The sequence below is a fragment of the Pleurodeles waltl genome, chromosome 3_1, assembly GCF_031143425.1.
Source record: "Pleurodeles waltl isolate 20211129_DDA chromosome 3_1, aPleWal1.hap1.20221129, whole genome shotgun sequence".
Classification (NCBI taxonomy): domain Eukaryota; kingdom Metazoa; phylum Chordata; class Amphibia; order Caudata; family Salamandridae; genus Pleurodeles; species Pleurodeles waltl.
In genome coordinates, this window is record NC_090440.1 from 555,891,184 (window position 1) to 555,903,819 (window position 12,636).

Below are 12,636 nucleotides of genomic sequence, written 5' to 3' on the forward strand. Positions count from 1 at the left end.
GTTTTTTTTTGTGTTTTTTTTTAGTGTAGTATGTATGTATGTATGTATGTATACCAAAGCACATTACAGGCCTAAAGATATGCAACTCGCAGCATTTTTTGGGTTGTGCAAAGTTAAAACACTGCACTTCACAAAGGTTACAATTTTGAAGTTCCCCAGATTCACTACACTAGTGAATACTTGCACCAAAAGTGGTCCATTTTCGTACATCTCTCACAAAAGTCGACTATGTGAAAGTTTTTCATTTTGACAATGACATAATCTTTGCAAACCTCCCAAGGCTGTACGCAAAGTTGCAAAGCAAAAACATTGCAGGTCTCCAGGCACTTAATTTACTTTTTATGCATTTTTTCATGTTGTTTCTATTGAAGCGTTGTAGGAGTACATGGGGTAGCATACTCAGTAGATCTTTCCCACTGGACAAACGTGGATCTTTCCCACTGGACAAACGTGGATCTTTCCCAATTAAGTCTTTCCACTGAGCAGACAAGAGGACGCCACCATCACAGCCTTGCTAATGAACGAGAGGCCTCACCCCAGCAGAGCTTGTCCACACCACAGTCAGCACATCAACTGCTCTTTGAAAGGTTAGTACCACAGTAAGAATACACAGGTTTCATTGAGGGGCGCGGGCATTTTTTACTTTGTCAAAACAATGTACAGAAAGAAAGATTGCAAAACTCATACAACCCGCATTCACAGAACCTCTCCCGTCCCTCACAAAACTACATTTGTATTGAATTTGTATAAAATAAAAAAAATACACCGGTCCTGTGAAGTTTGATGAGGTTTACAGTGTTCTGTTTTTTTGCTTTCTTTGTAATACAAAAAAAGTGAACAGTCACTCCGGCTCCCTGAGCTGAATTTTGTGTCGTGCTTTCGGGAAAAAAAAAGTAAAATAAATTCGACCAGGGTTTCATCCTTTTCTGTAGGAATCGGGAATTGCTGCACTGTTTCCTGTGTTGCAAGTCAAATATATACCTTCTCCCACCAACCCAGTTGCATCTCAATTTGGGGAGGTCTAGATTAATGGTTTTGTTCAGACAGAGGAGGAGGCTTGGTGAGGAAGTGGGGGATGATGGCAAGGGGTTGTCAATCTTTTTTGATGGGCTTAACAGGACTAGGCTGCCATCCTTACAACAACCAATTAAAGACCTGCACGGGGCAGCCAGATTGGAAAGAATGGCGCTAAAGGATGCTGAATGTAGCGTAGAGTTACTCACTGTTTGTGCCTCTGTTCCAAAATGACCAGCCTTACAGTGAGTGCCTCCAACTAGTTTGGAGAGCATCTCCCCACCTCTCCCGCCAGTCTCTGGACCCAAAGGACTAAGGAGTCATTTCTCTAGAGGAAAAAGGAAGAGTGAAATCGCAATGGGCTGATGCGGCTAGGCAAGGCATCATTGCTATGACACGCAATGAGATTTTGGTTCCAGTCCGTGCTGGCATCCCTCAGCAGCACAGTTACTACTCGCAAACTGATGGCCAATCGCCCATGCAACTACTTGCAGTCAGTCTGGTTCATGTCAGATTTAAGCCTACATATCCATAGTCACAGCTCAAATGGTTGTTCTGTGGAGGAGCACCACATCAGCAAATAATACTATGAAGTTCAGTCTACAGAACAGCAGAGAACATCTGAAACCCAAGTATCGATGAAAGATGCATTTCGCTGCAAGCGCAACCAGAACATGACACCAACGGGGCCAGATCACGCTGGAGGACTTCGTCAGAACAGCTGCACAAGGAAGGAAGCTCGGCAGGAGGCACATTGGTAAGTGCTGGGAGCAGAAGAGGGACCAGGAGAGGCTTGAGCTGACTGAACTATCAATCGGTTAGTTCTTAGTACAAAAGGAATACTTAGCCTCTTTCTATCGGTCTCCCCTGCCAACCGAGGAAAGCAATGCTGGGGTTTGCCTGCTGTGCCAAGTCCCCAAGGAAAATGGCTCACCTGGATCACAGAAACAGACACCCCCAAAAGTCATCCATGCTGCAGGAACCCTTAAAGGACAGACTGCCTACACAACAAGACTGTACCGATCTAGCTATTTCACTTCCTCTGGATCGTCATGGGTCATTCTCTGTTGACAAAGTGCTGTCCAAAGAGACCTTTTTCTTCCAACACAAAAAGTAAAAGAAAAAAAAAAACAAAGCATTATCTGAGACAGGCAGGGCGTTTTGTCTGATACAGAACTAGATACAATCTCCATTCCAGCCTTCATCCCTCAAACATCACCTGAAGTTTTCAAGCGATTGTGGTTTCTCCCAAAAATAAAACAAAAGTACAAAATCCTTTTTTTTCTCTACCAGTGTGGTCTTCACTCAAATTAATTTGAGCCAATGTCTTCTTTGTACAGAAAAACACAATCCCGACAATGGAAAGCTATAGAAAGTCAGTCTTTGCCATCCACACTCTGAAATTACAGCAGATGAAATACTCTGCAAGAATACTGGGAAAGGAGGTGGGGGCAGGGGAAGGTCAACCCATGGCCTCAAGCCCCACTATAGTCATATGTGGAGTATTCACAATATTCACAAGTCCTATTTCTGATGAGCCGCCATAAAAAAACAATTAAAAATCACAGAAAAAAAATATTAGAATGTATGTTCTTTACAGTGCCACAGAAATATCGGAAAAATATTTAAATTAATCTTCCCAGATCAAAGAATCCTACTGCTCATCCAAGGCTTCAACGAGTACCAACTGGTATGCAGGCCACCAGTTTTGCTCAGTCCAGGTGTATACACCTAAGGCAAGGTCAAGATGGCGACTGACTCATTCGGGACTCCTCACACGTTACCGAGCCGGCGTCTCCTTTACTCAGCTGTGTCAGCAGGTGGCGAGGTAGGGCTAGTGATCAAGGAGGAGGGCAAGGCAGATTGGGAGGTGATATACAGTATCGTGGGCACCCCTCAGGTCAGTCCTCAGTAGATCACCTCATAGACAGTAGCTTTCTTGTCACCCGACCCAGTGACAATGTACTTGTCGTCAGCAGAGATATCACAGCTTAGCACAGAGGAAGACTCCTTTGACTGAAAAAAAGAAGAAAAAAAAAAAAACAGTTAATTACAAGGCTGGATTTAATTAAATATTCTTAAATAACTAACTATGCCAACCTCAGATGTTGGGCTACACCAAAGGAGTGTGCATTTCACAAACACCTTAACAGTAGCTAGCGTATGCGATGGAATAAATAAGCCTAGTAGTCAGTGGCTCCACTCCCAAGATCATACCAGTGTTTTACCTTTCCGCACCACTACTCCTCCCATCAAAATGTTTAACAAGTCCCACCAGGAGAAGAATCCCTCACCACCCACCAAATGTTTTGGCTGGCAATTGGATACTAAAAAGAACTCCAAGCTATTCACTTGTTAAAGGTAGGGGGGACCACACAACGCAAGTAGACAGGGCTGGGCACGGGTTTTATCCTTTTCTGCTGTGACAGAGTGGTTAACATAGAACCCGTCATCTTCGGATGGCTGGCGAAGCTGCTTTTCTGGCCAGCAGCGACCCTTGCTCACCTGGAATATGCTGGCTCCGTACGGTGTCCTCCAGGCGTTCAACAGGTTATCCTTACCCGTGCTCACAAACCATTTACCTAGACAAAGAAACAAAGCATCAACATATATACGACAGTGAGAGCACAGGGAGGTGGCGTAAACTTCCTAACACTGCCTTACCAAGTCAACTTTAATGTGTATGGGGAAAGTGCGGCCAAGATCTTTTAACAAGTAAAAGCCCTAAAGTCTGTACAGAGTACAGAGGACATGACCTAAAGGTACAACAAACATTACTCCTACTAGAGCAAGTGTAATTACACTGTTTGAAGTCACAGTCCCCAGGATCTACACAGCAGCAAGACACTCCATCATGATGCTATAGAATAGATCATATCCTGAGAACACAAAAAGATCTCCCAGTAAGGCAACCGATTCAACTGTTATGCACCAATCCAATTTTCAACGCTGGAAAAAACATCTCGAGGTAGAAGGGAGAATTATGGTGAACTGAGGAAATGAAGATTCGCAAAATCTGCCCCTCCAAAGATGCATACATGAGGCCCCTTGACAGCACCACGAAGAGGAGACAATCACAGACAGCCACAAAGGATACAAATGTAATCACCAAACTCACCACAGTATGCAAACTTCAACGACAGGACACAGCTCTCATGTAGGTGCAGCTGGTACTTGTCAGGCTTGGCATGATGTAGCACCTCCACATTACTGCTTTCCATGCCCACTGCCAGCCACTCGCCCGTTGGACAGTATCCCAGGGAGAAAATCTAAGGAGAAAATGGTTTTAATTGATTGCAGCAATCAAGAGGATATTCTTCTAAAAGTAGGGGGATTAATCAAGGACAGAGTTTGTGGACTACATGTTAGTAAAAGAGAAAGAGGTGGGGGCACCAGTGGATTATGGAGCCGTAAATGAAAAAGGTGGGGGCGAAAAGTAGACTATAGGGGAAGCAACTAGGTTGTGATGAGTGTCCGATAGACAGGGCCAGGGGACCGATGCAGATTTCAGAGGAACATACAGAGGACGAGGGACTTAAAGTGACACCGGGACTACAACAGAAGCAGCAGAGGATTAGGCATGGCATCTGTCACTGGCCATTCATCGCCAGGAAATCAAGCCTGTGCCGGGACTACAGAAGGAGTAACCAAGACAAGGTCTGTGAACAGGCATAAGGAGACCTCATGCTCCTAGTCTTGGCTCGCTAACTGCAGCAGTGGCTTGAGGAGTCCGAGGCAGGTTACCAATTCCGAAGGTGAACACAAACCTAACATTTAGTGCCTGGTCAGGGCAAATATTTGTGGAAAACTCAGTAGTGTTGATATGAGGGATTGTCTATAATAACAATCATTGGGACATCGTCATAAATGCACAATGCAACTCGATGTGGCACAGTTTTCAGTTTGCTCATCAAGCCATTGCGTGAGAGCATCAAAACCTTTGCAGATTCTTCTCACTTCTTGAGCAGACGGGATGGTTGACATGCGAGTCTACAGTAGGCATCTAACTTTAAATTCAGTATTACACGTAACAATGGTTGCAAAACGCCCCCCTTCTGCTGCAGCATATTTTGAATAACTTACTATAAATAGCAAACAAACTTGTCAACTTAAAAAAACCTTACTGCAAAGAACAGCTTCTTCAAGACTGGGTGCTACACACTCCCAACTCATTCTGAGCAGACGCTTTTTGAATGGCAATATCTTTATATCAGGAGGTTTGCACATAATTTATGTTCCACTAAATATAGTTATTCAAGGGCATACATTACTGCTAGTGTGGCACCTACTATCTTGTGGCACCCCCTCCTCCCCCATTTCGCTGGTCACCTGAGGCGGCAGGTGGGTCCTAATCTCGTGGCTCTTTCTCCTGAATCGATGGGTCTCGCTACTGCAGTGACTGCACCAACAAACCCACTAAGTCCTTGCAGTCTTTCTGGAACTGTATCCATTGGCTTATTACAAACCTTTAATGCAACTTCAGCCTTAGCCATGTTAATAGTTGCCATGATGACGACAGTGTACTTCTTGTGGTGCAGGGGAAATTGGTACGCCTGGGCAGGAAGAAAAAATGTACTTCTCTGTAAGCATCTCTTCTTCGCGTGTGTTGTAGATTCACATGCTGTGGATACTCCGGCCACTTGGTGTTGGGCTTGGCCATTTGCAGATTGTTTTTTCTTCAAAGAAGCCTTTCGAGTCACAGGATGTGCGGTGACTCCTCCCTCAGTGGGCAATGTGCCTGGGCCCTTAATCACCATTAGATTTTTTTTTTTTTTTTGCAGTGGTATGTATAGAGTGGTGAGTGCATGTACAATGGTGTGCCATGTCAAACAGGTAATACAAGAAGAGATCTGCAACTAAGAAACTTCCAGGGGAGGATGGTGGGCGTATGTGAATCTACAGTACTACACTGGGTAAGTAATATTTTCTGTTTGCATCATTTGTGACTGTAGATACACATGCTCTGCATACATTGTAAAGCAGTACTCTCTATAATCAGTGGCTAGCTTGTGGATGGATGCAGATGTCTGAAAAAAGTTCATTGCCTGCTGAAGGGATAAGATGACCACACAATAGTGCTTGGTAAAAGTGTGCGGGATTGATGATATGGCCACTTTGTATATGCCAGTTAGTGGAGCGTTACCCAAAAAAGCTGCAATTATGACTTTCACATGGGTAGAATGTGCCCTAATGGATTGGGGGCGGAGGGTACAGGTAGGGTTCTTAACTTTGGGAAGATAGGCTTGAATGCACTCGACTATCCATCTGGATATCCCAGCCTTAGTGACTTAGTGATGGGGCGGCCTTGGTGAAGTTTTGCAAAGGCTACAAAGAGCTGGCTAGACTTGCAGAAGAGCTTGGAATGGTCAATATAATGTGCAAAAACGTAATTGTAATGCCTAAAGCGTGAAAGGTTCTTTCAGTTAAGAGTATGGCTGCAGACAGAGCCTAGAACCTCTACGGTCCAACTGAAGTGGAAAGATGATACCTTTTTGGGGAGAAACTTAGGGCTGGTTTTGAGAATAGCTTTATTCCTGTGAGCCTGAACGAAGCCTCATGAAGGGTAAGCGCTTGCAGCTCACTGATGCATCTCAGTGACGTTATGGCTACTTTGAAAGTCACTTTCGACAAAAGGAACTGTAAAGGGCAATAGTATAAGTGCTCTAAGGGCAGACCCTGAGTCTGGGGAAGACTACGTTGAGTTTGCAGGGATGCAGAAGGTGCTCTGGGTGGCATGCCCCTCCTGAAATACTTCATGAATGTTTTGACTACTGGAATCCCAAACAAGAAAGATGGTTCCTTCTTTTGTATGTACACTGCAATGGTGGCTAGGTGTAACCATATGAAAGTAATGAGGAGGCTTCATTTCTGCAGATGCAAGAGATAGCAGATGATGTTCTGGACATTGGGTTTAGAGGGTTCAGGTTCTTAGAAACGCAATAGTGGACAAACCTTTTCCACTTTGAGGCAGAGCAGGCATGTGTGCTTCGCACAGGGCAGTCATGCATTCTTGTTGGAGCTGAAGACAGCCAAACTCCAAGACCTCGGGTGCAGATTTCTAGCTTGAACTGTTTGGTGTATGATGTGGCCTTGACTCTGCATGAGAATGTCCAGTATTACTGGGAGCTTTTTGTGAGGAATGATGGACACCTCAAAGAGCACTGAGTACCAAACCACTGTGGCTCAAGTGAGGGCCACTAGGATGCGTGTTTAGAATGTTTGCCTCATCTTCCTTACCACATACAGGAGTCTGAGAGGCAGAACATATGTGGGCAAAGATCACAGATCAATTTACCTATAATTAATTGCCTGTGGACTGTGGATGTGGGAACCTTGAGGGTGCCCAAGCACAGGAAGTACCTTTGTAGAACTTGCGGGTGGAGTTCCCACTCATGGAAAGGTTAATGCTAGGGACCTTACGAAAAAATTGGTAACCTCAAAAGGATTGCCATCCGCGTACCACAAAGCGAAGGTTCCATCAGTGGGCAAGGTGGATGGGTAAATGAAACAGGCGACCCTGAGCAGAAGAATCATCTCCTGCTGGTTTGTCATGTGGAAATGCTCCAACAATGTATTTGTTCAGAGGTGTGAAGTCCGGGATTGTCCCGAGAATGAGTCCGCTGTAACACGAAGTGTAACATTTTGCAGGGGTTTATACAAGTGACAGTCCAACCAGCAAAACTCTGTCAAATTATTTTTTACTTCTTTTATAAATCTTTTTACACATTGCCAAACAATGTAGCAATTTTGTTCAAAGATTCTTATAATTACACACGCAGTATTATGTACACACAAAGGCATCAGTCATACAAACACAAATAGTATAAAAGGTTAAATTACAGGAGACTTTGGAGACACTATCCATTACATTAAGGGATACTTCTTCAAAAGGCTAGAAGTTACATGCCATAGTCAGTTTTATTTGTGTTCCAATGGTTTATATTACTATACCTGTAAATCAGAAATGATGTATCCAGAGAGACAAATACAGCCGAGAATTGAGGGGTTTGAGAGAAAATAAACGCGCCAATATGTGTTTTACTGCATCCTTTTTCAGTGCTTCATCAGGGTGACTTGGAACACATTTGTATAATTTCTTAGCAGTATACAAGTGTCTTCCTTTGTTTTATATGACCCTCGCCATGCAACAACATCTTTTTCATTGATGGGCCTTCTTGATACGTGGAGTCTACAGACTGAAACGCTAATATAAATATAGACACCCTACATGATTGCTCATTTTCAGGTTTACATGATGACTCAAAAGAGAAATCACGGAGGAAGATAGCCGTCTTAGTTTCATGCCAACACCTTTAACATTCTTTACAGTATCATCCTCAATTCGTTCATGGGAGTGTAATAGGGCAACTGTTGGTACCTTTTATAGTGCGCATGAAGCATCTCACTTGGGTACCTTAAGGTTTTCTTGGAGTGAAGGCGAGACAGGACTTGCAGGCCGAGTCATCGTGGTCTGGAGAAAGGCACAAGTTACGTGTGATGGTCCAAACACCGGAACTTGTCATGCCATCAGGGGCAGCTTTGTAAGGGCATCTGTTCATCACACCCTTGCTCTGCATTTTTTAGGTGATGAAGTTCGATGATGGCATGCAATTGCTGAAGGGGCCAGAGCCCTAGTGTACAGGGACTAAAGTGTTAGTAGTCTGTCCTCGAAGGATGTTTGAAGAGTGCAATGGTAGTTGTTGAACACAGACTGGGTCTTTGTTGGTGTTTAATTCCAACACTGGGTCCAACAAAACGTGTAACATGATGAAACTCAGAGCCCTCTTGGTGTACGTCCGAACACATGGTTAAAAAAATAAAAAAAAAAGTCTAACATGGAGATGCTGTCCATATGCATGGTCTACCAAGGAAGGAGTCCCAGCACATCCTAGGACTCGAAAGACAAAAACAACATGCAAAAATCCAAGCCTAAAAACTGGGTGGGAGGAGTACAAAAAGCCTGTGTATCTACAGCCAGACATTACAAGCACGCAATTACCCACTACGGACTGTGAATCTTAGCCGTTGCATGTCCTTTTGTGCCCCTCAAACACACTTTTCTGATGGAAGCATCAACCACCTAGGTATGAACCTAGGTATACCTCTGGTATCATGTGTGGATCAAACAAGTGGCATTTCTAAAGATAATATTTTGCAGCAGGAGCAGCATGTACTCAGATCTTGCATCTCCAAAAATATATTGCATTCCACGGAAAGTCAACAAGAAGACGGACCTTCGGCCTTGCACTACAGTAATTGGCTGCATTGTCAGAAAACCACCTTCAAGACTCCAGGGGGAGTAACTACTAATCCACTATACAAAGGCAGGTACCAACATCCGTACAACAAAGACAGTAAACAAACAGGCAGTCCTCAGGGTAGGCATCAGGGATAGAAAAGTGGTGAGAAACAGTCTCAAGAAGAACATCAGGACTGGAGGGACAGTCAGCAAGTAAGTAGCCGTTTACTACTAGTCCCAGAACTACAGCACCAGGAGCTGAAGAGTGAGTGGTGGACATCAGGAAAGAGTTTGGGAAATGTAGGACTTCAACAGCTATGGCATTAAATGAGAATCAAAAGGTGTATGGGTTTTTGAATTCAGATTTTCTGCTAAGAGAGGTACAGGAAATAAGACTGATTGGTCAATACTTATTAGAACTCTTTTGAGAGGAGACTGGGGAGAGAGGGTCTTTCTAGCAGGAACATACTTATTCTTAAGTAAAGTTTGCCATGTCTCGGGCAAGGCTGGTACCTGGGAGGAGAAGTCATGCTGCTGCAGCTGCCGTCCCTCCCGCAGATCCCAAGAACGGACGGTGTTGTCCAGGCCACCCGTCCACAGCTTCATGCCATCATGGGAGATGTCAATGCAGCTGGCACCGTCTGTGTGCCCCTGGAACTGCCTAAGGACAGAGAAGTAAAGCAACAGGGTATAAACCATGAACAAACCAGGAGACAACTCCCTCTTCCCCACAAGAGAAACAGAGACTTGGGCTCTCAGGGTCCCCGAAAGAGGAACAACAGGTCAGAGAGAAAAACCCACTCTCCCAATATATTGTCCAACTGAGGGAATCAATAACAAAGGAAAATAAGGTCCCTTACTTCAGTGTCCAAATAAGAGGGAATCCAGAACAGGGAGAGAAAATAACCCCCATCCACTATTAATAGTGGCCAAAGGAGAATGAACATCACACTATCATGTACTGTAAATGGTGTCTGCTCCATGAGCTGCTACCAAACAAGGATAAGAATAATGTGACTCCTCATATGTTTTGGAAGCCATCACCACTATGCTTCAAGCAGAAAGTGGATAGCAACTAAAACATTAATGAAATGAAAAAGTTTAGTATTTTTAAAAGCCATATGACTAACACACAAGCACCCCCTTTCCTGCTCCCAACTCTGCTCTTACCTGACCAGGGTCTGGTTGTGCAGGTCCCACACAGCAATGTTTCCATCACTACAGCAGGAGAAGCACACCTTGGCATCTGGGCTGATGGCAAGCGCATAGCAGGCAGGTGCTGAGGATGTCAGCTCAGCCTTTATACGTGGGGTAGGTGACGCAAGATCCCATATTGTCAGGGTGCTCGCCTCTCCGCCCACTATCAGCGTACGGCCATCTGGGAGCAGCTTGCAGGAGCGGATGTAGTTATCACGGTTCTGGAAACAAGGAAGATGAGAGTGAGTTAAAAGAGCAAGTGAGGTTTCAAGAGGAATTGGAGAATACAACCTCATTGTTCTAGGTCATAGGAATCAGCATTTCACACATGAAGTACATACACAGAAGATGAATACATGGAGCGGGACGTGGGTACAGATCAACAAGAAAGACTACAAACTGTTGGGAGTAATAAAAAAAAAGTAGATCTTTAGTTTCTTATTCCTAGTCTCCGTCTTGTTTTCCTAGTCAAACACACAAGGTGTTTGCGGAAAAACCTGCAGTGAACACTCCACAAGGGGTAAACACTGAAATGGAACTACCATTCACAGATAGCTCCTGCCACACAGAGAAAAAACACAGATTTGGCAGAGTTGAACTGCATAAAGAAACCAGGGAGACAGGTGGAAAGGATTTTTTTTTTTTTTACTTTTCTCACTCCAATTTTCTTATCTCACATGTCCCCAACACGAAAAACAATTAACACAGCATTAAGAGGCAGATAGTAGTAGGAGAACAAAATAAGACTGACTGATGTGGAGATACAGCGAAGAAAACAAACTGGTAAATCTGGAATAACAGCAGCAGGTTAGAAATAGGAGAATCGAGGAATAATGTCCCTTACCAGGCAGTCAAGCTGCGAGACTGGAGTCTTGCTGCCGGGTTGGCTAATGTCCCAGATTTTGACACACCCTTTGCCGCCAGTGTATACGTGCCGTGTGGGGTTACTGATTGTGACAGCACAAACAACCTCCCCGTGGCTCAGCGTATTGATTTGCCGGGCATGGCGTGGGATGCTGGGACCAGCCAAGGCATCATGTGGGAAGGGCACCGGCTGCATCTGCCCATCAGCACTGACGTGGAACGAGTAGGCCCTGGAAAAGGGAGGGCAGTGAAGTAGTTAACACAACTGAACAGAATAAGTACATATTACTTTGCAGCACATGGATCTCACATCAGAACCCGCTCCACTGTGTCTTGAGTGAATCACAGACCAGGTTATGTTGTCCTTAACCACAGCCAATTCTCTATCATCCTCATGAATTATGGACCAGCCCACGGGTGTCTCTCCGTACTTGTACAGCAGGGTTTACATTGGATTGAGTAGCTGGTGGCCTGCAGTCTGTCGGTTCGCTGCATTTATTGAATGTGTAGTGATTTTACAGCACTTCAAGCAGAAGGGCATTACACTGTTTGACGACAGTAACTAAGATACAAGCTAGGGACAGGCGTTACAGAACTAGCTGTTGGCATGTGATGGTTGAGAAATGGGATACAGAGTCTGACAGCGCCGAACACACAACAGTCATTATTAAGTATGGGATAACATACACCCCTGTCATTAATCATAAATATATTGAAAGTCGCTGTATCCAGATCAGCAGCAATTAGGTGTTTTATTCCTGATAATACATGCTCACACAACCATTGTTCCGCCCACACTTGGGAATCATTGGTCTATTTCCTTTTATAGAATAATATATTCTGATTTCAGACATTCACATTTTTAAAACAAAGAGGTTTAACCTGTGGAAAACACACACACTAATAACACATTGTGACTGATTGTTGCACAAGATTCCTGCAACTCAAGATAAGTCACTTTTAAAGACATCTCCATTTCAAAATGCATGCTTACAGGGAGACGGTTTCGTGCAATGAGTTGAGCAGTGCAAAAAAGAATAAATAAATATATATCTTTTTATCATTGTAAGCAGATGTAAATCTGCTTAGTGACCAGCCTTTCACAGTTTGCTTTATCCGACAGCATACAAACAAATGTTGCAACTCAATTGCAGGCTAGCTATGTAATTTTCCTATTAAATGTGAGGTCAACGGGAACAGCCATTACGGGGCGGTCATTACCAGGTATGACAGTTACCACGGAGCAATTACCACGCATATGCCTTTACCACGTCTTTACAATGAATTTCGTTGTAAAGGCATGCGTGGTTCTGTCATACACC

General features: G+C 44.1%; 1 protein-coding gene across 7 annotated transcripts in view; it reads right to left on the reverse strand.

Annotated features, from left to right (window-relative positions):
• Window positions 1–614: 614 nt before the first annotated feature.
• The window catches only part of TLE3 (TLE family member 3, transcriptional corepressor), a 103,353-nt gene continuing 91,331 nt past the window's right edge, over window positions 615–12,636 (reverse strand). For all 7 annotated transcript variants that reach the window (XM_069222945.1, XM_069222943.1, XM_069222942.1 and 4 more), the window contains 6 exons: window positions 11,295–11,544; window positions 10,424–10,671; window positions 9,767–9,914; window positions 4,133–4,283; window positions 3,520–3,596; window positions 615–3,030 (listed from right to left, as the gene is read on the reverse strand). In XM_069222945.1, the coding sequence (XP_069079046.1) occupies window positions 2,923–3,030; window positions 3,520–3,596; window positions 4,133–4,283; window positions 9,767–9,914; window positions 10,424–10,671; window positions 11,295–11,544 (982 nt within the window). In that variant the 3' untranslated portion in view covers window positions 615–2,922. The remainder of the gene's footprint in view (window positions 3,031–3,519; window positions 3,597–4,132; window positions 4,284–9,766; window positions 9,915–10,423; window positions 10,672–11,294; window positions 11,545–12,636) is intronic.